Below are 24,445 nucleotides of genomic sequence, written 5' to 3'. Positions count from 1 at the left end.
TTAAGGGGAGACAGTGCTTTAAACTCACCATGCCAGCTTACAAAAGAAGCTCAACAATTTGGAACTATGCTCAAAAAGTTATCAAACTGTGCATACCCTTTGATCCAGCAGTGTTTCTACTGGGCTTATACCCCAAAGAGATACTAAAGAAAGGAAAGGGACCTGTATGTGCCAAAATGTTTGTGGCAGCCCTGTTTGTAGTGGCTAGAAGCTGGAAAATGAAAGGATGCCCATCAATTGGAGAATGGTTGAGTAAATTGTGGTATATGAATGTTATGGAATATTATTGTTCTGTAAGGAATGACCAGCAGGATGAATACAGAGAGGACTGGCGAGACTTACATGAACTGATGCTGAGTGAAATGAGCAGAACCAGGAGATCATTATATACCTCAACAATGATACTGTTTGAGGATGTATTCTGATGGAAGTGGATCTCTTCGATAAAGAGAGCCTTAATTGATCAAAGATGGACAGAAGCAGCTACACCCAGAGAAAGAACACTGGGAAATGAATATAAACTGCTTGCATTTTTGTTTTTCTTCCCGGGTCATTTGTACCTTCTGAATTCAATTCTCCCTGTGCAACAAGAAAACTGTCCGGTTCTGCACAAATATATTGTATCCAGGATATACTGTAACCTATTCAACATGTAAAGGACTGCTTGCCATCTGGGGGAAGGGGTGGAGGGAGGGAGGGGAAAAATCGGAACAGAAATGAATGCAAGAGATAATGCTGTAAAAAATTACCCTGGCATGCGTTTTATCAATAAAAAGATATTAAAATTTAAAAAAAAAAAAAGAAGCTCAAGTGGCTTTGAGAGAAGTTGAACTGGTTTTATCCAAAGTGGTTGAAAGAGTCACTCAAAAACCCTCGGAAATATCAGTTTTTGCTACACAAGAGGCACCCACAGCAGTCCTTCATCAAGGAGACAGTGTGATAGAGTGGGTGAACCTCCCAGTACAACCAGAACAAAGCCTTACTCCTTACCCAGTGCTTGTGCCTAGAATTTTATTAAAGGCCATTAAGCAAGCAATACAATTATCTGGGATAAGACCTGACAAGATATACACCTTTTATTACTAATACACAAATTAATGTGTGCTGTGAAACCATCTCAGAGTGGCAAATTTTATTAGCCATAGCTCCAAATTTTACACATGGGTCTCCATTAAAGATAACCAGACTATTACATAATTGGTGATGGATTTTTGAAGAAAAGGTTTCTAAAGTTCTTCTTAAAGGACCAACTATCTTTACAGATGCATCCAAACATAATATTTGCGCTGTATATTCTCGTGACTTAACTATAGAGTAGTCAGAACTCCTTTTCAATCCATTCAGCAGAATGAATTGTATGCAATCATTCTAGCTCTTACTTATTATCCAGGAGATATAAATATAAAATCTGATTCAGCCTATACAGTTGGTGTGGTACAAAGAATTGCCACAGCCCAAATAAAATTTGTAGCTTTCAATATTTATCAGCTCTTTAAGGAACTTCAAAAACAGGTGAGAAAGCATCCAGGTAAGATTTATATCTTGCATGTCTACTCTCATAATGGACTTCCAGGTCCTATTTTTGATGGTAATTCAAAGGCAGATAGCCTTCTCACTATGTTGGCCAATACTCCTTTATTTCAAGAAGCCCAAGAATCTCATTTTAAATATTATCAGGCTGCTCGAGCTTTATGCTTGCAATTTGGAATAACAAGAGAGGAAGCAAGGAGTATAGTAAAAGCCTGTACAGACTGCCTTCCTTTCCATACTCCTATGCTCCCTCTAGGGAAAAACCCTCGTAGTTTGAGACCCAATGAAATTTGGCAAATGGATGTAACACATTATAAATCTTTTGGTCACCTGTCTTTTATCCATGTTGTGGTAGGCACCTTTTCAGGATTCACTTTTGCAATACTAGCAGCAAAAGAGACAGCTCGAGTGGTCACTGAATTCCTTATCCAAGCATTTGCAATTATGGGTGTGTCACAAGCAATAAAAACAGATAAGGGACCTGTATATACTTCTAAACATTTTGCACACTTTTGTGCACAGTATAAGATTTTACACACCACTGGCATACCCTTTAATCCTCAAGGACAGGCAATAGTAGAGAGGAGAAACAGAGACATTAAGACGCTCCTCCAAAAACAAAAGAAAGGGGGAGCCACGGGTAACCCTAGAAAACTTTTAAATCTAGCTCTTTATACTAACTTCTTGATTTTTGACAAATATGCGCTGGTTCCGGCAGGCAGGTTTTATAATCCACAGGAAGGGCAGTGTCCAGTGCGAGCAGCTTCACTATCTTTAGATAATCACCAGGTGATGTGGAGAGACCTGGAAAGTAATGAATGGAAGGGAACTGATAGGTTAACTGGTTGGAGAAGAGGGTTTGTTTGTATCTCCACAGGTGGAGAAGGAATCAGATGGGTGCCAACGAGCCGTATTCAACTTATCCATCTGAGAAAGATGGAGCAGACCCTTGAAACAAAGGAGAAGGCCCAGGAAACATTGGGAGGTTCTGTTGCTGACTGTGCCCACCACTGAAAGAGCATGGTAGTTATGGCATTTGAATCACGGACATCAAAAATTGTTGCAATCTTTTGAGACATGATAAGACTGTTGTAGGACTTGAAAACTCTCAGGAATCATTGGATTTTCTGAGAAATGATAAGACTGTTGCAGGACTTCAAAAACTTGTGGGGATCACTGGATTCTCTGATACATGAAGCAATGGACAATAGATTGGTTTTGGACTATTTCTTGGCTGCTGAAGAAGGCATATGTGTGACTGTTGTTTACATACCCTCCTTCTAGGACTTCTGAAAATCTTTTACAATACCATGCTGATTCATATTGTTTGTTATACCACTAGTTGCATATGTACAATTCATGTTTGTTACACCACTTTGAGCCTGCATTGACTATGGGGAGAGTCATCACTAATAGTCTATGTGTTATTGCTATGTGCTTGAGTAATACTTCCCATGTTGATGGGTTTATGCATACCTGTTTCTAATAAGATCCTTCAGCCCAGAAACCCGCTAGCAATCTCCACTTCCCTTTGGTGCTTTTCGTCTCCATTCCTGAGATGTCGGGGAAGGCGTGATCATCTCCTTTTTAGTGCTTTCACTTCCCTTCCTGAGAAGTCCGGGGGGGGGGGTGCTGATCACCTCCTTTTCGGTGTTTTCATCTTCTTTTCTGAGAAGTCAGGGAGGGTGTGATCACCTCCCTTTGGGGGCTCTCACCTCCCTGAACAGTCAGGGATGGCATGACCACCTGTGTTCTAAAACAAAAGAAAGTGGGAGATGTAAAGGTCTGAAACTCTTAAGTTCATGCACTGAGGTTCAGACAAGCAAGCACTTAAGGCTAATTACCAATTGGACAATACTTTATTAGCATTTGCTTGGAAAATGGCCTGCCCCACCATTCTGTGCTGGCTCCATCGGTTGATATATAGGGAGATTGGGAGGAGAGATAAAAGGGGTGGAGTAGGACAAGCCAGTGTGATTCTAAGCTGTAGAAGCTCCTCTTGCTCCACTCTCTCTCCTCTTACTTCAACAAAGAATAAAGATTAAGTGTTAGAATCCTAGTGGTAACTCAATGGAATTGATACAATGCTTATTGGTTCATACATTAGAGTAAATCCTTACAAGGTGTTAAGTCACTAATATTGATAGAAACAATGTTTAAGTTAACGTCTTTGAAAGTTCACACATTAGCTCACACATTAGTTCAAAAGTTTAGGAGATTGACAAGTGTTCACAAGTTCAGGAGATTCACAAGTCAGAAACCCACAATCCCACTCTCTCAGAGGAATAGTCAACCTTTGGGTTCACACCATTAAGAGATCATATATAAGAAGTTCTTAGAGCTTCTGTAAGTCAATCAGTTCAGAAGAAGCCACAAGTCAGAGTTGAGCTAGAGCCAGAAGTCACTTTGGAAGATTGACAGAATGAGAATTCAGTTTGGGAGATTGAGAAGCTAATCTGCACTTGGGCAGAACCAAGATTTAGAGAGAGGCTGAAGCTAGCAACAAGAGCTCTTGGAACCAAAGAAAACTAACTGGGCTATTTTGGAAGAAACAATAAAGAACTACTTTAACACCTGACTGCATTTGGAGTGATTATTACTCTGAACTGAAACTAAGGCTGCCTTCAGAAAACCTCCCCAAGAAAACTGCTCCCAGAGAGAATGATCATATTATACACAGGAATAGAACACCACAATTAAGGACTTTTGCTTATCCTGACTCTGGCTGATTCTAAAGTATCCAGGGTGCTAATGCTATCTTCACACCTGAGGATCTAGGGAAACCCTCCAAAAACAAAAGGACCAATAGAAAGAGGAAAGCAAGACCCCAATGGAGGAGAAGGGGGAAAAGATATTGATTTGTCTCCTGGCAAGGATGTTTATCATGGTTACCTACAGGATGGAAAAAAGATTGAATTGGATTTATGTGCCTTACCCCTATAATTGTAAAACTGTCACTTGGTATGATATCTTGACCCCGATACTGATAATTTGGGAGGAAAAGGATATAACCCACATATTGCAAATATATATAAGATTGTATCTTTGCAGCTTTTAGCTACTAGAACTCCTACAAGTTTTTCTAGTGTCAATTTCAGTTGTGAGGGGAAACAAAACATGTGCCATAGCCTTTTGCCAAATTACAAGAAATTCCAATTTTTTGAACATGAGCAATGATGATCAGTGAGGAAATTGTTTTTATATTCTCAAACTAGGGAATAAGATGTCCATGCCACCAATACTTAGATCGCATTATCCAATTTTGCCCCTTTTTAGTAATGTGGAAATGCATCACTCATCACACTGTATGGGATGGGGGGCCCAATTTGTTCCTGTGGTCTGACACTCAAAGTCAAATACTCATAAGATTCCTTACAGAGGATACAATTATAGTGGAATCAGGAAAGGTCTCTGAAGATCTTTGGAAAGCCATGGCAGAGTTGGGTCCCAGAACACAAAAACTAATGTGGGAACAATTAATTAGTTCAAAAATTCATTATATAAAAACATACATTAAGTATCCTGAAATGTTTCTTCATGGAAATTTATCCATCCAAAGTTTCATAAAAGAAGTCTTTACTATATCTTGTATTGTACTCCATCTAGATACACAGATGCCACTTCAAGACCCATACTTTGGATTGTAGAACAACTACATTATGCCTTGTTTCCAATGAAAATGTGGGATCAGTCTGCTGGAAAAGAAACTTTTGACATAATAGCTCAGGAGAGTTCTTGTAAAAGTTAGAAGCAAAAGATTTATTGCCTCAAGTTGTAGGAATTTTAGCTGCAGTTTCTATTATTGGCTCACTCCTTGTGTCTGCAGTTTCTGCAAACTCCTAATGATTTATTTAGAACATGTCTGCAGCTTTAAAACATCAAATAGATATAGAAGATATAATACAACAAGAATTCGATGTTTTAGAACACTCAATAATAGCAATAGGTAAGGATGTACAATTAGAAACTCACTCCAATTGGCAAAGTGATTATCATTATTCTATTTTCTGTGTAAGTCCTTATGAATATTCCAACTCTACCAATTGAACTACTGGGCAAATATTGAACAAGTTCAGGGTGCTGCATTCTGAAAATATTACATGGGAAATTAGTCAATTGTCTAAGATAAACATAAAATAGCTAATTGTCAGATTGACGGTATTGGTCCTCAGGACATTGCAAACAGGTTGTGGAACTGGATCAATCAACCCAATCCTCTTAATAATATATCAAGCTTGTTGTTGTATTTTCTGCCTTGGATGTTTTGTTACCCTGGTATGTTTCCTCCTGACCTGTTCTCTAATACATGCTCACCACTCCTTAGATGAGTTACAAGCATCCCTTCTGTATCTCAAGGTGGCACAGAAGAACAGGGCGAGGTTGAAGGGCCACTGCTGAGGAGGCAAAGGATTCAGACCAGCTCAGGTTTTCCATGTAGCTTGTCCCCTGTTCAATGGCTGGGAAAACTCAGGATGTTGGCTCACCACCCCTCTGTTCTGTCTCTAGGCAAAAGGATGTCCTAGGAGATTTCAAGGAAGGGAGGAAACTGTCTGGGTACTTTCACAGCTAATAGTCCCATGAGAAAAGACTAATGTTCCAAGGAGAGCACACTATTGTCTTGGTGAAAGATATATAAATGCTTACCGTCAGATGAATAAATGGAATTTGCTCTTTTCTGCAACCTGACTTTTGTTTCATGTCAGCTTGCCCTCTAGCCCTTCCTCCATCAAGTTCTAGAAGCTCACAGGCTGCCTGGCTGCTAGGGCTGGATGGGCAGCAACTTAAGTTAATTCTAAGATAATCAAGTGAATTCATGTTATTTGCCAATTTCCTCTCATGTTTTAAAAACACTAACATTATTCATGAAATTGTTTTTATTGTAATTTTTCTCATTTTGAAATTTAGGGGAAAATATTTTCTTAGAAACATTGTTATTTTAAAAATAATTTCTAGAGGATTATGTAAATGGCCCTTAGAAAATGAACTCTTCTTTTGATCTGGATTCTGCAAAATTAAAAATTGAAGTTAGAATGTTTGAAAACTTATCTGTTTGAAATGAATGCAAGGGATAATGCTGTAAAAATTACCCTGGCATGCGTTCTATCAATAAAAAATTATTTAAAAAAAAAAAGAAAAGAAAACTTATCTGTTTTACTGGTATATTTTTCTTTACAATGAATATAAAATTTTTTAAACCAAATAATAAATTCTTCTCCCACATCTTTATTTTTACATTGATCAAATTCGAGATAATAATTTATATGATATCTCACACCATGTGGGACAATGACCACCAACCCAAATAATTCAAACAGACATTTCTCAGAGTCAGAGCAGAAAGCAGTTGATTCCATTTCTGTAGGAATAGGGCATCACCTCAAATAGTGCAGTCTAGCAAAGGGAGGCAAAGTGCAGGTGACAGAGCAGGAATTTTAATACTCTGAACTGAGTAACTTTATCACACAGTGGACTCCAGTTATCCCTGACTTTGTATCAGGGCTCACAATGTGTCATAGGAACCCATTCCACTTAAGAACAGTAACTATACATTACAAAGCTTGCTGATGTAGCAAAGTGGTTCATGCAAGACTAAGCAAGGGTACAAGGAGGAGAGTTTCTGAAAGTGTAGCTGTAAACTATGGCACTCTTCTGGGGTAAGTGTTCTGAAAAGGCCTCACTTGCCCTCAAGCCCACTCAACACAATTTAACAAGGTCAAAATGGAGACCTAAGCCACATTTACAGATATTTTAAAAGGAAAATTAGAACTTGGAACATATTACTTATCAAACAGATGGAAAGCCAAAGAATTTAGAAATAAACAAGAAAATGAAGAGGAAAATTAATAAAACCAATTTAAAATTAGATTTAAAAATCTCTTATTGTTGATTGAGAAAAGAAAGTAAAACAATTAGTTTCCCCCATTATAAAGACCCTTCTTTGGACACCAATCTTGGGTTTTCAGAGAAAAACTCAATCTATTTTCAGACTTTATACACAGTATAAAATTTTAATGTCTAATGAGATCTGTGCTATAGGAAAAAGCTTTCCCTCATTCATTATATTCACTTATTTCATCTGCAGCAAGATTTCTACACAAAGGATGAGATCTAGGTGAAAGCCTTTCTGTAAATACATTTTTAATAATGTTTCTTTCCAGTGTGAATACTGTGATTTATAGTGACCCTTGTCTTCCAGGTAAGGGCAAGTCTTCATTCAGCACATTTATAATTCTCTCCACTCAGTATTCTCTGATGAAAATGCAGAGATGAACCTGGGCTGAAGAGCGTCCCATGCCAAGTCCATAGGAGATGTATTCCCAAACAGAAAATCCCTGCTGACTGACAAGCTCTGTTCTACATCTTTATGCCATTATCCATGATTTCAATCATCTAGGAATTTTCGGGAGGCAATTCAGGGATGAACTGAGCCTGAATGATTTTCCATGTGGATTATATGAATGAGGTTTTACATCTAGCATGGGATCTCCCAAGTCTAGTCAGGGACTAATATATATCAAAAACTTTACCACGATCCAGACACTCAAAAGTTTTTCTCTAATGTTCACTCTCTGTTGTTAAGCAACATTTGAGATTTGTCTGAAAGTTTCCACAGGAGGTTTCTGTACAATGTGAATTTTCTCATGTTTACCAAGACTGTTGCGCCGTGTAAAAGCCTTTCCACAGTCATTACATTCATAAGGCTTCTCTCCAGTGTGCATTCTCTGATGAATAGCAAGACTGGAACGATATGTGAAAGTCTTTCCACATTCATTACATTCATAAGGCTTCTCTCCAGTGTGGATTCTCTGATGGACAGCAAGATGGGAGCGATATATGAAAGTCTTTCTACATTCATTACATTCATATGGCTTCTCTCCAGTGTGGATTCTCTGATGTGCATCAAGGTAGGAGCGATATGTGAAAGCCTTTTCACATTCATTACATTTATAAGGCTTCTCTCCAGTGTGGATTCTCTGATGTTTAGCAAGACTGGAGCAATGTGTGAAAGCCTTTCCACATTCATTACATTTATAAGGCTTCTCTCCAGTGTGGATTCTCTGATGTTTAGCAAGACTGGAGCAATGTGTGAAAGTCTTTCCACATTCATTACATTCATAAGGCTTCTGTCCAGAGTGCATTCTCTGATGGCTAGCAAGATTGGAGTGACATTTGAAAGTCTTTCCACAATCATTACATTCATAAGGCTTCTCTCCAGTGTGGATTCTCTGATGTTCAAGAAGACTGTAACTCCGTATGAAAGTCTTTCCACATTCATTACATTCATAAGGCTTCTCTCCAGTGTGGATTCTCTGATGTTCAAGAAGACTGTAACTCCGTATGAAAGTCTTTCCACATTCATTACATTCATAAGGTTTCTCTCCAGTGTGGATTCTCTGATGTTCAAGAAGACTGGAGCTCTGAATGAAAGCCTTTCCACATTCATTACATTCATAAGGCTTCTCTCCAGTGTGGATTCTCTGGTGTGCATCAAGATAGTAGCGCTTTGTGAAAGCCTTTCCACATTGCTTACATTCATAAGGCTTGACTCCAGTGTGGATTCTCTGATGTTGAGCCAATTTGGAATAATATTGGAAATCTTTTCCACATTGATTACATATATAAGATTGTTTTGCTGTGTGAATTCTTTCATGTTTAGCAGGAGGAGATCGCTCTCTCAAAGTCTTTCCATGTTTCTTACATTCATAAGGTTTCTCTCCACCATGGATTCTCTGGTGCTTGGCAAGGGAAGAGAGTACAAGAAAAGTTTTATCACAGTCGTGACACTCAGGTGTTTTCTCTTCAATGTGTATATGTTTATCTTTAGGAACACTGGAACTCTTTTTTAAAGCTTTTTTGTGTCTATTCCATTCACAATGTTCTTCTCTAGTGTGGTTTCTTTTGTGATCACCAAGAACAGCCCTACATTCACGATATTGAAAAAGCTCTTTCCATGAGATCATTTTCAGATTTGTGCTCATCTCTTTCATGTCAAACTGTGTCTCTGCATCTGAAACAAACAAACATACACATGTATAAATATATCCTCTAAGGCTGGCTGATAAAAAAATCATGGATATATAATTTCTTCAGGCAAAAAGATTTCAAACTGAAATGGACAGAACCAATCATTTCTAAATGCTATTAGCTCACACCAATAAGATGATTCAATTAACAGAGTTCCACCCACAGTACAATGATATTCAATCCCCACAATAAAGCTAAGACAAAGGTAAGGTGAAGGTTCCCATGATATAGAAACCAGGGTATGAGCTCTGAATGGCTGAGAAACCTGATCCAAATCCCTGCAGAAGAGATTAGAACTTGCACCTGGAAACTGAGGCTTCTCAATTTATTGCACTAGACAGATGTTCTCCATTTTACTTTCCATCCTTTCTTTCAAATTCAAACTCAGGCACAGCCTAGCTCTGCATCCCTACGAATGTGCTTCTTTGCCTCAGTTTTCCTGTATAGTGAAGGTAATAATTGTACCCATTTCCCAGGTTGTTGTGAACAAGAAATGAGATAATGCCTATAAAACTCTTGGCACACAGTAGGCATCATATGCTTGTTAACTGCTATCATTGTCACCGATTTTGATTCTCTACTTCTCAACTCTTCCTTCATAAACTTTCCTTCCCCTCTCTCTTTATATGCATATGTCTGTTGAACATGATACATTTCCATATAAAACACTTTCTTTTGCCTGAATTTACTAAAAATACATTTCATAATCTGTTGTTTCTTCTCAAACCATCCCCAAGTTTTTATGCTGGATTTAAAACTTATTGACAGTTTCTCTTTGTATACCCAAGGCTTAATGCAATGCATAGAACAGAACAGGTGCATAATCAATGTTTATTGATTGGTTGATATTTTCCAGAGCTGATCATATGGCCTAATCCCACCTCAGTGCTTGCATGCTGGTCCCTCTGAGGTGCCAAATCGATGTTTCTATTTCTGTCTCTTTCCTGCTCCCTCTCACCTATGAACAAATCTCATAGTGAAGATAACAAGGGCCTAGGGCTTCTGATCCCGTTATGGAATAACAGGAGTCTTCCCTCCCATATCCCTAACCTGAGGGAAGCTGTCAGTTATGTAGTGAGTGACTTGGATTTAAGTCTGCATCCCATGGCCAGGTACAGATCAGGATTACTGCAGATGGCTCTGGATGCAGAGGGAGACCTGACCCTTCTTAAGATAAGGTCTCCCAACAGGTATCCTGTGTCTGAGGCATCCAATTGCCTCCAAACGCATCCAATGATTAACACTAGGGAGCAATGGAGGCAAAGAATCTCCTCTCTCACCTGGGCCAAAAAATATCAATAAATAAAAATGAATGAATGAGCAACTCTGGGAAGAACCTCAGGGCTTCTGGCCAAAGCAGAAATTATTGCAATTTACACTCAATCTGAGTGTATCAGGACCAAAACAAAGACCAAATGTGGTTTAGCAAAGGACCTATGGATGGTCAATGAAAATCAGACTGATTTTGATTTAAGATTTGTTCCTTAAGAAAGGAATTAGGAAAAAATGGATAGAGTACAAGCCCTGAAGTTAAAAGGACTAGAGGTCACATCTGGCCTCAGACACTTAATACTTTTTAGCTGTGTGTCTTTGGACAAGTCACTTAACTCCAATTGCCTCAGCAAAAAAAAAAAAAAAAAAAGAAGAAGAAGAAGAAAGAAAAGAAAGAGCATCTGTAAGTAAGGGTATATGATATCCTAGGTGGACAGAGGGATAGAAGGAAGAAGAAAAAAAAAAGAAGGAAACAGGCAAGGAAGGAAGAAGAGTGCGCAGGGAGAGAGACAGAAGGGAGGAAGGAAGGGAAGGAGGCAGGAAGGTAGTCTTCCAATTGATCGATTCCAGCCTGTGGCTGGCTTTTCTCAAAGGTTGTTACTTTTCCTATATAGACTTGTGTTTAACTGTAGCCTGTGTGTGGAGGGTTGGCAGAGGGTGAAAGGAGAAAAAGAAATAAAGTAAAAAGGGCACAGCAGAGAACAAAAGAAAACCTACAAGGAAGCAAAAAGCAATGCAAGGCTCTGAATACAATATTTTTCATTTATGGTTTATGAAAACTTATTATTACATATATTGAATCTTCTCTTATATTCTGCTGAACATAAAACATTTTTTAAATTATTCTTTTCTGTCTTTTTCTATTTTGTTTTTATTTTTAAATAAATATTAAAAAAGTAAAAATAAATGCTTTTAAGCTTAAGGAAGGCCTAATAATAGTCATATTAGACAGCCTGAGACCTCTTTCTTTCTTTGTAGATAATCAGATATCCCAAAATTTCCAACAAATACTTCCACTAGGATCATTGATTCTTCATTAAAAGGGAATTGAAAGGCCATAGAGTCCAACCCCCTCATTTTATAGATGAAGAGACTGGAGATTAGAGACTTAGTGAGGTGCTCAGGATCTCACTCCCACAAGAATCTGAAAAAGAATTCCAAGCCACCCATCACATGAAGAAGCCTCTTAGGATAGCACCCTGCACCCCAGCTTCCAACTCACTCACCAGGACAGGAGTTCCTCAAGCCTCCTTTCTCCACATGAGAAATGAAATCTTCTCTGGGAACTGGAAGTCCTGGGCAGGGAGAAGATAGTGGGTGTGAGTCTTGAAATTTGTCATTTATTCCTCTCTGAAACAGGGCCAAGGAGCAAGGCCAACTTGGTGGTTCCAAATGCAACTCAAAAATGTTTTTCAGGGTGCTTACTGACAGGGGAAAAGGGCAGAGGGGAAAGGAGGCCATGCAGGCAATCGGGAATCAGAAGATCTTGATTTTGCTGCATCCTTCACAGCAGGATGGCCCCATCCCATAGCTTCCATTTTCTGGACATTAAAAGCAACTGGTAGCACAGAGAAGGGAGCACCAGGCCTGCAATTAGGAAGCCCTGAGTTCAAATTTGGATTTAGACACATCCTGGCTATGTGACTCTAGGCAAGTAATTTCATCATTTTGCTTCAGTTTCCAAATCTGTAAAATGGGGGTGAAGATGGCGCCCAACACAAAGGGTTTTGGTAGGGATCAAGTGCTATAATGCACATGAAGGAAGCTCTGAGCACATGGCCTGGATCCCAGCAAATGTATGGAAAGACCGCCTTCCTTCCCTTTCTCTCCCCATATCTGTACAGGTCTCCAGAGGATATATGAACGAAGAACAAGGGCCCACTTGTTGTGTTGGGGATTTATGAGTTACACTGGGGCAGTGAGATAAAAATCTATTTTTTTTAACCAAAAAGAACATTGCAAAGACAAAACTTCCCCCAAAGAAGGGTGTTCCTTTTCCTATCCCATGTTCAGTGAAAAGGGGCAGGATTAGTTTTTATTAAGGTTTGTGGGCAAAACTGCCAGGTTCCCATCCTACAGTGCAAAGACCACTCATAGAAGAACCAGGCAGCAGGAGGACCCTGTCTGTTGGGAACAGGAGGCAGCTCTTGGGCCTTTCTAAGAACTGGTAAAAACCTGAAATTCTGCGCCCTAGGTATGGCAATTCCAGAGTTCCAAGGGAAGCACTCCTTACCCAGGGAGAGCAAGTTCTCGGCATTCTCCAGCATGACCACCTTGTGCAGTTCTTTCTGATCCGGGTTCAATAGACCCCACTCCTCAGGGGTGAAGTCCACGGCCACATCCTTGAAGGTCACCAACTCCTACAACACCAACACCCAGAGGACTTAAGAGTTGAAGCACGCTTCATAACTGACCTAATTCAATGCTCCTCAAGGTACAGAAGGACCTGAAGCATGGAGGAGGGATCTGCTCAAAGGTGACAGCTCTTACAGGATTTAGAGCCAGCACTGAAACCAAGTGAAAGACCAGTGGAATATAGAGAAATACATTTTATATTTTCAGTTGGAATAAAATTGAGAAATGTCTTACTAGGAAACAGTAGTGTTTGGGATGAAGAGACCTACCCAAATTGATTACTCAGAGATCACTCATAAAAAGCAGAATTATTAGAATTTCTAGAAATGGACCCCCATCCTGGTCTGTGAGCTGAATTTCATAGTAGGAAAGAGCCAGTCCCTTGAAAATCCTCACAATTTTTATACATTTCAAAGAACCCCCCAAATCCCATCCTCTATATGGTGTGATTGGTCACATAAGTCTCTATTCCCCTATTTGGTCAGTGGAATGTAGTAGATAAGGTGATGTATAGCTTTCCTACCACGCATCCTCCTTTGAACAAGGGAATATAGTACAAGCCTTATCTAAAATCACATGCTTCCTCAACTGAGGCCTTTAAGGTTTTAGCTAATAGTCTCTGATCAATATGTACTTGATCTGTAAGTTCTTCACCTTTTCCACACAGTAGTTTCTGTGAAATCAGGAAAGTTAAGGTTTCTATGAGAGATGAGGATTTTTGAAGGTGAAATCAGACAGTGTTATATTAAGAAAATGGCATGAAGTGTTTTTGTGAAGCTAGCAAATATTATAAATTTTAGAGCTAAAACATTTCCATGATCACTGAGGAGAAAAAAAGATCTTGTGAATTTTTTGCCTTTTCTCTCCCATCTTGTCTTATCCAGATGACAACACTATCCTTCCCCCCAAGAGTATTTTATTTTTCCAAATGAAAGTACAGATAGTTTTCAACATTCATTTTTGTAAGACTTTGCATTCCAAATTTCTCGATCACATACTTGTTAATGGATCTGACCCAATGGTCATCAATTTACAAAACCAAACTGAAGCAGAGAGAAGGGATTTACTCAAAGGTCACATTCTCTATGAGAACACTTGGAAGCACAGTCATGGAAAGGCCTCCGACCTATACTGTACACAGCTGCTGTGGACACAGCTGCCAAAATGTTGTCTTCCATGTTAGAATGGAAGCTTCTTGAGGGTAGGGACTGATTTTTTCTTCTTTGCATTCCTCTATATTCCCATAGAGCCTCTTCTCTTTCTAAATGCCTGTTGTTTTGACCCAAGCAATCGTGAAGGGATAGAAAGGCTTGGAATGAGCCAAGTATGATGGAGTTATTCTAGAAGTAATTACAGCTTTGGGGGCATGGAGGGGTCTCAAGAGATAAAGAAAATTAAATGAAATAAAAGAAAACATACCAGGAAGCCAAGAAACACTGGGCAGTTCCTGAACAATATGTAGTGTTTATTATGTAGGTTTGTTTTATATGGAATCTGCTGTTATGTTCTGCTGGTTACCTGAAATTTTTTTTCTTCTCTTATTTTGTATTTAAGGTTAATATAAATTATAATAGGGGTCGCTAGATGGTGTAGTGGATGGAGCACTGGCCCTGAAAAAGAAGCACCTGAATTCAAATCTGAACTTAGATATTTAATACTTTCTAGCTGTGTGACCCTCTCTGGCTGCAGGCTTCCTGGTTGAGCCAGGCCTTGGTCCTCTGCAGGCTGTTGGGGCAGGATGATTAAAGTGGAAAAGATATCTTTCCCTTCTTTTTCTGGACAGGAGGCTAGCCTAGAGGAATTTAGAGAATGTGAGAGTCTAGGGGAGTTACTATGCCCTTGGCCCTGACCTTAGAGCAGAGACCCCAACCAATAGAGTGAGGGAGGCTGAAGAGAGGGGCAGGTTGGAAAATGAAAATGATGGAGTCAAGATGGGAGAGAAAAGGCAAGATATTGCCTGAACTCTCTCCAGTTTCCTATGAAATAACTTTCAATTAATAATGGAGGACAGAACCTACAAAACAATGTGGAGAAACAATTTTCCAGCCTTAGATAATTTAGAAGGGCTGCAAGAAAGATCTGTCTCACTTGGATAAAAGGGAAACATAGCCCCAGCACAGATCTGCGGCCCAGCCCCAGTGATCTGGCACAACATGTGAACAACCAGTTCCAGAGCCCTTGGCACAACTGGCAAGGAGCCAGCTCCTGAGGCTCTATCTTTGAAGCAGGAAGTCCAGTAGCCAAGCTTCTGGCCCCAGAGCAAAATGGTTGAGACAGTGTCATCTGCTCAGGAGAAGAGCTCAACCATAAAGGCCACAGTATAGTCTGGGAAATGAGAAAAAAAAAACACAACAAAATAAAAAAGCTCTGACAATAGAAAATTATTATGTTGAAGGGAAAGTCAAAAGACAAACTGGGAAGAAGACAAGATTAAGATGCCTCCAATGCAAAGTTTCAAAGAGAAATATGAATTAATCACAAGTCCAAGTCACAAGTCCTGGAGGAGCAGCAAAAGGATTTTAAAAATCCAATAAGAGAAGTAGAATAAAAATTAGGAAAAGAAAAATTAGGAAATGAGAATGGAACTAAAGAATCATGAAAAAAATAGTCATTAGTTTGGTTGAAAGAAAGCACAAAAATCTATTCAAGAAAACAACTCCTTTAAAAGAATTGGCCAAATAAAAAAGAAAATTTGGTTAAGAAAATAATTCACTAAAAATTTGGAAGCTAATATAAATAAAATATACATGGAAAAAATCCACTGACCACCTATTGAAAGAGATCCCAAAGTGAAAACTCCAAGGAATATTATAGCCAAATTGCAGAATCCCAGGTCAAGAGAAGAATTTAGAAGCAGCCAGAACCAACTCATATCTTGTTCAGACACAGTCAGGACTGCAATATGACATTCCAGAAGGCAAAAAAGCATGGACTACAGCCTAAAAATAACTACCCAACAAAACACATCATCGGGGGGAGAAGGGGGGGGGGGGCGCGGCGGCAGAGGGGGAGGCGGAACACTCAACAAAAAAAGGGAATTGTCGAACATTCTTGATGAAAAGGCCAGAGTAGAACAGAGAATTTCAATTTTCAAATAAAAGACTCAAGAGTAGCATAAAAAAGTAAAAAGCAAAGAAAATGAAATAGCTAAGTTAACAAGACTAAACTCTTTATGTCTCTACGTAAGATAATACTTTTAACTCTAGTTAAAAACTGAATTTCTACTGGCTTGTTCTTTGGCCTTTGTTCTCTAAGAGGACCTAGATATTAGGAAGGAAAAGCCAAGATTGGGAAGTTAGTTAATTTAATTAGGACAAGAAAGAAGAGGCTGGTGAGGTGTGAAGTCGCCAGCCTCATCACTTCCTCCAGAGCCACCTGGTTTCAGTGGCCAGATATAAATCAGGATGACTGGAGATGGCCCTGGAAACAGTGGAGACCTTGACCCACAGAGGAATTAAAGCTAAGAAAGGTATGAAGACAAGAATGGCCTCTTTTACCTTGTCAAAAACAACAAACTGGGGAGAGAAAAGTCCCCAGGGTTACTGGCCATAGAGGCAGTCAGGAGTATATATAGATGGAAGGGACAGGGAATAAGATGACTTTGATGGGAAGGTATAAAACTGAAAATGGGCTCAACTTTTTTACTCCTCCCCTTCTAACACTTTCCTCTCCCCAACCCTCCTATAGACCCAAGAGGCAGAAGGGATTTAAGGCTCAGATGGGATGAGAGTGTGTAGAACCTCAATGTCCCAATGTCTCAATGTCTGACTCAGGTCAGAAATCTCCCAGCCAGTGATACTTAATCCTCCCTGCATTCCTTCTCCCCAACAGACATATTATCTCTAGGGGTCCTCAAACTACAGCCACAAGCCAGATGCAGCAGCTGAGGTCGATCATCCCCCTCACCCAGGGCTATGAAGTTTCTTTATTTAAAGGCCCACAAAACAAAGTTTTTGTTTTTACTATAGTCCGGCCCTCCAATAGTCTGAGGGACAGTGAACTGGCCCTCTATTTAAAAAGTTTGAGGACCCAGTTTATTGTCAATAAAGTGAGTGAGGGATCCAGTACAAAGCTAAGGCCTCTGAGATGGAGCCCCCAGGGAAAGACAAGAAGATGCCTAAGACTGGGAGACAATCTAGTCTGGGATTCACCTCCCAGGACCTGTGGTGAAGGAGAGGGCAGGGAATTGGAAAGCCTAGGTTAAAAAGAATAAATTTAAGTTTCCAGAAGTGATTTAGGTAGGTAGCTGAATCAGAAAAAGTAGGATGGCTGAGTCCTGAAATATAAGTAGAAGATGGTGGGGGAGATTCCTAAGACTCTTGGGTAAATTTTAGGCTTAGAATCCTGAAAGGGAATGTGGAAACAGTGAGCCACATGCCTGGGAAGGAACCCAAGATGTGCGGGTCCAGAGAAGTTGGCCCAGGAAACAGCTTTAGTTCCTGCAATCAAGGAAGCTTCCTGGGGGCAGAAAGGCAGAACCTGCGGAACCTCATAAGAAATCATGTCTGAAGCCTCACAATCAATACAGTAAACAGGAGCTGGAGGCAGGGCTAAGACACCCCCATCCAGAAGGGGAGCCTGAAAGTGGGACTCCTGGGTTACTATAGGGAAAGCCTGATCTTTGGGCAAATACGACCCAATGGTAAGCTTGAGAAAGAGAGCAACACTGGATATTTGTGAAGTGTTTGGGAACCTGAAAAAGAGGTAGGGGCTAAGAATTACTTAATTAGCCAAACCTGCAAGGAAGTTGTACTGACAGAAGGGGAGGACACTGGCCATCAGAGCAGCTAAGACGTATGAACCCTTATGCAACGGCAGCCAGCAGAAGGCAGGACTTGTGAGGAGCCCTGGCTCACACCTGCTTGGGTCCTACCCCAGTAGAGATGTATTGCACTAAGTAGAAATGGGCAGATCCAAGAAAATGTGTAGAGATCTCAGTCCCAAGCCTTCCAGCTTCCCATTAATCTATTTCAGGAATGTTCTCTGAGGCTTAAGAGCCCCTAGCAGACTAGACCCTGAAGCCTGGAGGGTGGGACCTCATTCCAAAATCATCCAGGGTGAAGACCTCTGATTGCTGCCTGCCTCTCCTCCCCCCAGTCCTGCCCACCATCACATGGCCAATGGTCACTGGAATGGCTCTTCTCCAGCCCTAGACTCCTCCCAAGCTTCCAAACTCCACCCTAGGACTCTTACCCCAGGCCACTTACCCACCTGGCTGCTCATCTTATCTCCTATAAGCTCCTCCTCCCCCAGGCTTCCATCATCTGATGTTTTGTTGGAGAAAGGATTCAGGACTTTTATCTTGCCACTGGACTTGGCTTATGTCCCATTCAAACAAAAATCAAGACATCTCTCTTTTATCTTCTAGAATAAACATCATCATAAACAGAAACTTCTTAGATTCAGAAAAATGAAAACTCTTTCTAGAAGCCTTCCCACAGTGCAACCATTATGATTTTCATGTTATTCGATTTTATATTGTATTCATAATGAATATTTTGTATTATATTCCTAATAAATATACTAATAATTTAGATTTCTCAGATCTTCCTTTTCTGGGTAAGGAAGCAGGACTCACAATGCAAAGTAAAATTATCAAACATTCTGATAATGTATAGCCTTATGCTGTACTGTGCTTTTCTGTACAATAAATGAATTGAAAGGAAGACTACAGAAAACTTATCACAGAACTCTATGCTTTGGAAAAGAATTGGTCACAACCCATAAGATTTGAAACAATTCAAAAACTGTTGTGTCCTCTTCCATTGGGAAACCAATCAAACTCAGGGTATGATTGTAGTGTAACTCACTTTTCCAACTATTCCTACTCAGGATTTCTCTATAAAACCTGTACCTCTGATGCTGAATGACAGGGGTTTTCAAAAAAGGTAAATAACAATCTCCACCTACAACAAGCTCACAAAATAATGGGAGAAACAACAAGCAAAGAAATAACTTGCAAACAAGCTACAGGCAAGATAAATAGGATATCACTGAAAAGAGGTAAACACTGGAAGCAAGAGTGTTTATGGATGAAGTGAACTGTGAAAGCTGTCTCACAAGATAGAGACAATGTTCTAAAAAATTGAATGAGGGTTGGCTACACCCCATGCCCAAGTCTCTTTCTCCAGAGAACACCAGTTTTACAAAGAATGGAATCATATTACCCTTTTTTTGTAAGTCAAAATTAGGTCTATGTTGGCATTAAAACTCCCATATAAGGTAATTTAATAATCCTAAAGATATGATGGGGTTAGAAATTTTTCCTTATTTGTGACTTAGAATGTGAGGTCATTTCTGCTGACTAATTAGGGCAAAGATCCAACCTATAGGGAGTGTTACCCCAAACCCCTTATGTAGTTATTGTCTGTTTACTATCCATTGCCTCTCTTCACTGCCAGACTACTCAGGGTCAAATCTCTCAAGGTTTGTCAAATTAAAACTCCTTTGTTTTCTACCTTAAGATGTCTCTAATTTATTGAAATCGGTGGTCTTTTGCCCCACACAATTAAAGGTTTCCTATGGAAAGAAAGTTTTCAGTAGGGAAATGAAGGTAACTGGCAGGCACAAATGAGAGAGAGCACATTGTCAGAGAATTGCCAGGGACATTTCTTGAAGGCAAGAGATAGGGTATCATCTTTCTGGAATAGCTATTGTCATGAGATCCCAAAGAACTAAGGTGTAAGAACCCTCCATAATCAGTGAGGAATAGAAAGGGTTCACATTTGCAGATTGGTAGAAAATCCCTGGTGTTTACTAAATCCGGGAAAATTGGATCTTCAGGAAAATCACCTTGTTAGCTAAATGAAGGATGCAATGGAGTCAGATAGCCTGGAGTCAGGCCAACCCACAAGCAGGCTGCTGCAGTATTCCAAGGTGAGGTGACAAGGATCTACAACAAGAAGATTGAAACACCTGTGGGGAGAAGATGGATGGCAGAGATGTTGCAGGGTTGACATGATGTAAGTGGGGATAAGAAAGAGAATTCATGGAGGACATCTAGGTTGTGAGCCTGAGGGACTGAGAGAATAGTGGGGCCCTTAACAGGAAGAGGGAAAAGACAAAGAAAAGAAAATGAGTTCAGTCTTACATGTAACTGTAAAATATCTCACATTAGAGAACTAGTTCGATATGTCTAAAAGACATTTGGAACAGAGGGGTTTGAGGTTGATTGACCTCATTTTTTTAATACCAAATAGCATTTTATTTCCCAATTACATGTAAAGACAATTTTTAACACTTAAATTTTTTTTTCAGTTCCAAATTCTCTCCCTTCCCTTGTCACTTCCTCTCACCCTAAGATGATAAGCAATTTGCAAAGGTCATATAGGTGCAATAATACAAAACACATTTCCTCAAGAATTTTCACCTCATGAAAACTAAGTAGGGCAAGACTGAAGGGTCCTGGTGAGGGCTAACAGTGCTGGCCAGACATTATGCTGGGCAACAACAGTGGACAAGGAAGAATGAGCACTTGTTAGTAAAGTACAGTACTTTAGGGAGCAAAAATATTTCCAGGACAGCAGTTGAGGAAGTCTACATGTGACTTAGGTGAGAACTGTTGTGGGTGTAGACCTCCAGGACAGAATTCAGAACTTAACAGTAAGGAGGAGCTGAGATAACCCTCGGGCAGCATTACCCAGAACTCAGAAATCAAATGACTACAATAACGATCATTGTTATAAGCTCCTAAAAATAAAATAGCACCACTTGAAAATTCAGAATGAGTAAGCAAAGGAAAAAGAACCTGACAATAGCTACTTTGGTATAAAAGAAGATCATGATTAATAAGCAAAAAATAATGGGGTAAAAAAATAAGCCATTCCCATCCCAAAGGGTAACATCAAAGGTATAAGACAAACCCAAAACAATTTCCTGGAAGAACATAAAAAGGAATTCAAAAATCAAATAACGGATCAAGGAAATATTAGGGGGAGAAATGAAAGCAATCCAAGAAATTATGAAACTAAAGTTAATCAATATGAAAGAAGTGAAAAAATGTTCTTGAAAAATAAAATTTAAGCAAAGGAATTAAGTGACATTGTGAGACACCAAAAAATAATTAAACTAAGAAAAATATGAGAGAATCTTAAACATCTCATTAGAAAACCTGGAGAACAGTTGAAGGACAGACACAAGAATTGAAATAATATCTAAAATTGTTATTTTTAAAAGAATTTGAATACAATATTACAAGAAATTATGAAAGAGAATTACCCTAAAGTTCTAGAACAAGAGGATAGAAGTGCAAAGAGAAAAAAAATCTACTGTTCACCAGCTGACCGAGATCACAGGAGAAAAGTTTTCATAGCAAAATGTCAAAATTTCCAGGTTAAGGAGAAAATCTTGCAATCCAACAAGGAAATAAGACAGATTTCAAAATTGCAGAAATACTCAGGATTTCACAAACCCAGCCGCTTCAACTCTAAAAGACCATGGGTTTGGTTACATTAAATTTCAAGGAACAAAAGGCCTGAAGTTGCATCCTGAATAATTTACCCAAAAATCTGGGATAGCATATGGAATGAGGGGGAAGATAGACATTTGACAAATTGAAAAACTTTCATGCATTTCTAAGTAAAAGACCAGGTCTCAGTGGAAAATTTAATATAAAAGATCTAGAAAAAAGGAAAACATTAAAGACTAATTCCAAGGCACTCATTAGAGCCAATTATTTACTTCTATATGAGAAAATGTTATCAGTATAACTCTAGGTGGAGGGGAGGAAGGGTGGAGAGCTGGTAACATTGTAACCTTCCTCTCTGAATTCAGGAGGAAACTCTGTATCCTTCGGGAAGGAGTTAGAAACCTTGTGAATATGTAATAAACCTTGGGGATGGAAGGATGGCGCTGGATGGACGCACCAGGGGAAGTTGGAGAAGCCGGGGATCTGTTGGGGGGCGGGGAATAAGGTGAGGTTTGAAGGATTTAAAACAGGGAGCAGAAGGCCTGAAAAAGGAGATCCCCGGTAAGATCTGGGAGGAAGAAATTCTGACACAGCTCAGGGAAGGAGATCAGGGCCACTGGAGGGGCAGAAGGTTTGGGGGGAAGAGGGGAAGGAAAGAGGGGGGAACAAGGACCCTAGGAAAGCAGCATGACTGTGCCCTGAGGTTTTCCTAGGAGCTGGGGAGGTTGTCTGGGAATCTCAGGATTGGCGACCCTAAAGGGAGCCTGGACACAGGGACTCAAAGCCTGGGGTCTGATCTGGAAGGCAGAACCACCACATTTGTAATCAGGATCCAGGAACAAGGCGGGACTCCTGGCTCTTTATGATCAAGGTCTGAAATTGGGAAAATGTGAATGAATGATAAATCCGGAGACGGTAACTTCCGACGTTTGGAAGGTATTGGGGTGTGAAAAACAGGGATGGTGGGAAGGGGGATGGATGTAGGGAGCTGGGAAGGGAGGATCTGTTCAATAGCCCAATCTGATAGCTGCACGTTCCCGAGGTCAGCTCGGTTAGCAAAGACAAAGGCAACCAGGAAAAGACAGGAAGCCAGACACTGGGGGACACACAATCCTGTCTGGGATCCTTCCTCCGCAAGGAAAGTGAGGGCCCCAAAAGAAGCAGGCGCTTCAGCGACGGGGTCCAAGGCGGGTCCTGCCTGGGGCAGGGAGGCCGAACTCCGGGACTCTGACGGTGTGTAAAAAGTCATCTTGTTCCGCGCCCCTTAGCACCCCGTCAAAGCCAGAGGCTGCCCCAGACAAATCTCCCCACAGACTAAAGGCGCAGGAGCCACACGCTGGATCACAAAACAACCGCGCGCTGGGCGGAAGCCACGGCTCCGTGCTCGGCCAGCCCTGGCCAGCCCCGGGACTTCGGGACCCGAGAGGGCTCGTCGCTTGGGGACCATCTGGGGAAGTAAATGAGCTCGCCCCAAGATGGCGGGGGGGGCGCTCCCCAAAACCCTCTAAAAAAGAGACTCGACCCCAGCGGTGGCCAAGCGCCCAGCTCTAACCTGGTGGGGGCCGGAGGGATGCTCTCGGGCCCTGGCCCTCCCCACCCACGCCCTCTGTCTCAGTACCCCTCCCCACTTTCCACTGCTGTCTGGCTGCCGCCCCATTTCCCCTCTGCCAAGCGGGGTCTTTCCCGGAAAGGACCCAAAGAACCAGGCTCGCCTACCCCCATTCCTTCCTTTCATAAACTGGTCATCCAGTCACTTGGCACAGGAAGCTCCTTGGGAGAATGCGCGGCCGGTAAGGAACCATGCGGGTCAAACCACTTGGAAATGCAGGGGGAGCTGTAGATGGCGCCATCGCCTCCTGACTTCCTATGTCACTGTCCCGGGCTGGACTTCTCCAGCCCTTCCCCCCCCACCCTGAGCCCCGCCCCCAATTTCCCCCCTCCTTGCCATATCCCCTCCACCCGCCGCTCCTTCCCCTGCCCTCTTCTTGGGGCGCCCGGAAGGAAGTATTGGTGAAAGGCTGGCGAGAGGTTGTTCATGTCTGCTTCCCCGATTTGGGAGCGTTCCTGCCCCAGAATAAAAGGAGAAAGGCTCAAGGGGACTGATTTATTTTGAGTTACAAGTTGTTTATGGGCCATATACAGTTTGAGAAATTAAAGAAAAAACCTCTCCCGCAAAAGGAGTTGGTCGTGGCCAGGTTATTTTTGGGGGAGTGGGGAGGGGATCTCAAAAGATTGGTTCAGATAGCTCCCTGCCTCATGTGTGCGCACAGGGTGGGCAGGGAAGCTGGGGAGGGACAAGTGGGGGAAAAGAGCCGCAGTAAGAAATACCCATCCGGTCCTGGATTTGGAGTGATGGTCCCTTGCCCACTCCCTCCTGCTTGGGCGGGAGATCTTTCCGAGGTCTGTCCATATCCTTCCTACAGGGGCTTTCTAGCCCCGTCCTTCAGCTCTGTTGTCTCTAGCCATGCTTCTCTTAGTAGAGGTCTCTAACCCCACCACTCAGTTTGGGGTTAAGTCTCTAGACTTACCTGAAATGGCATTGTAAATGAATTAGAAAATATAAAACTATATAAATTCATTAAAAAGCAATTAGAAATTGAATAAGATCATGTAAACTCTTGAGAATATCAAAAATAGTATTACAATCACCTAGGGTTATCTAGAAAATAATAAATGAGGTTATCTGTTAGGGAAAAATTAGGAGAATGAAGAGGAGGGTTATAGATAGTCTGGGACAAGAAAGAGAAGGAACAGATGAGATATAGAAGAAGAAGAAGGAAAATTCTGTTTTGAAGATATTTAATCAAAGTCACTGAAGAGATTTAATCTTTTTTTTTTTTTTTTTTAAGGGACTTG

The 24,445-nt window shown here is 40.8% G+C and overlaps 1 protein-coding gene across 1 annotated transcript; it reads right to left on the bottom strand.

The window, feature by feature from the left end:
* Window positions 1-6,672: 6,672 nt before the first annotated feature.
* LOC127556897 (zinc finger protein OZF-like) lies at window positions 6,673-24,020 on the bottom strand. Its single transcript, XM_051990405.1, has 4 exons — window positions 23,306-24,020; window positions 13,061-13,187; window positions 12,054-12,122; window positions 6,673-9,538 (listed from the first exon to the last, which is right to left on the bottom strand). The coding sequence occupies exons 1-4, from the start codon at window positions 23,309-23,311 to the stop codon at window positions 8,106-8,108; spliced, it is 1,635 nt and encodes a 544-aa protein (XP_051846365.1). The 5' UTR covers window positions 23,312-24,020; the 3' UTR covers window positions 6,673-8,105.
* Between the last annotated feature and the right edge of the window lie 425 nt (window positions 24,021-24,445).

This window comes from Antechinus flavipes, chromosome 3 (assembly GCF_016432865.1).
Source record: "Antechinus flavipes isolate AdamAnt ecotype Samford, QLD, Australia chromosome 3, AdamAnt_v2, whole genome shotgun sequence".
Classification (NCBI taxonomy): Eukaryota; Metazoa; Chordata; class Mammalia; order Dasyuromorphia; family Dasyuridae; genus Antechinus; species Antechinus flavipes.
This window is presented reverse-complemented; position numbering and strand designations above follow the sequence as displayed.

Bases quoted from the DNA above. Each gene is read 5' to 3' on its own strand.
- LOC127556897 (XM_051990405.1), bottom strand. The intron at 12,123-13,060 runs GTAAGGAGTGCT...CTCCCTGCCCAG, and splicing joins CGAGAACTTGCTCTCCCTGG to GACTTCCAGTTCCCAGAGAA. The intron at 9,539-12,053 runs GTGAGTGAGTTG...TGTTTGTTTCAG, and splicing joins CTTGAGGAACTCCTGTCCTG to ATGCAGAGACACAGTTTGAC.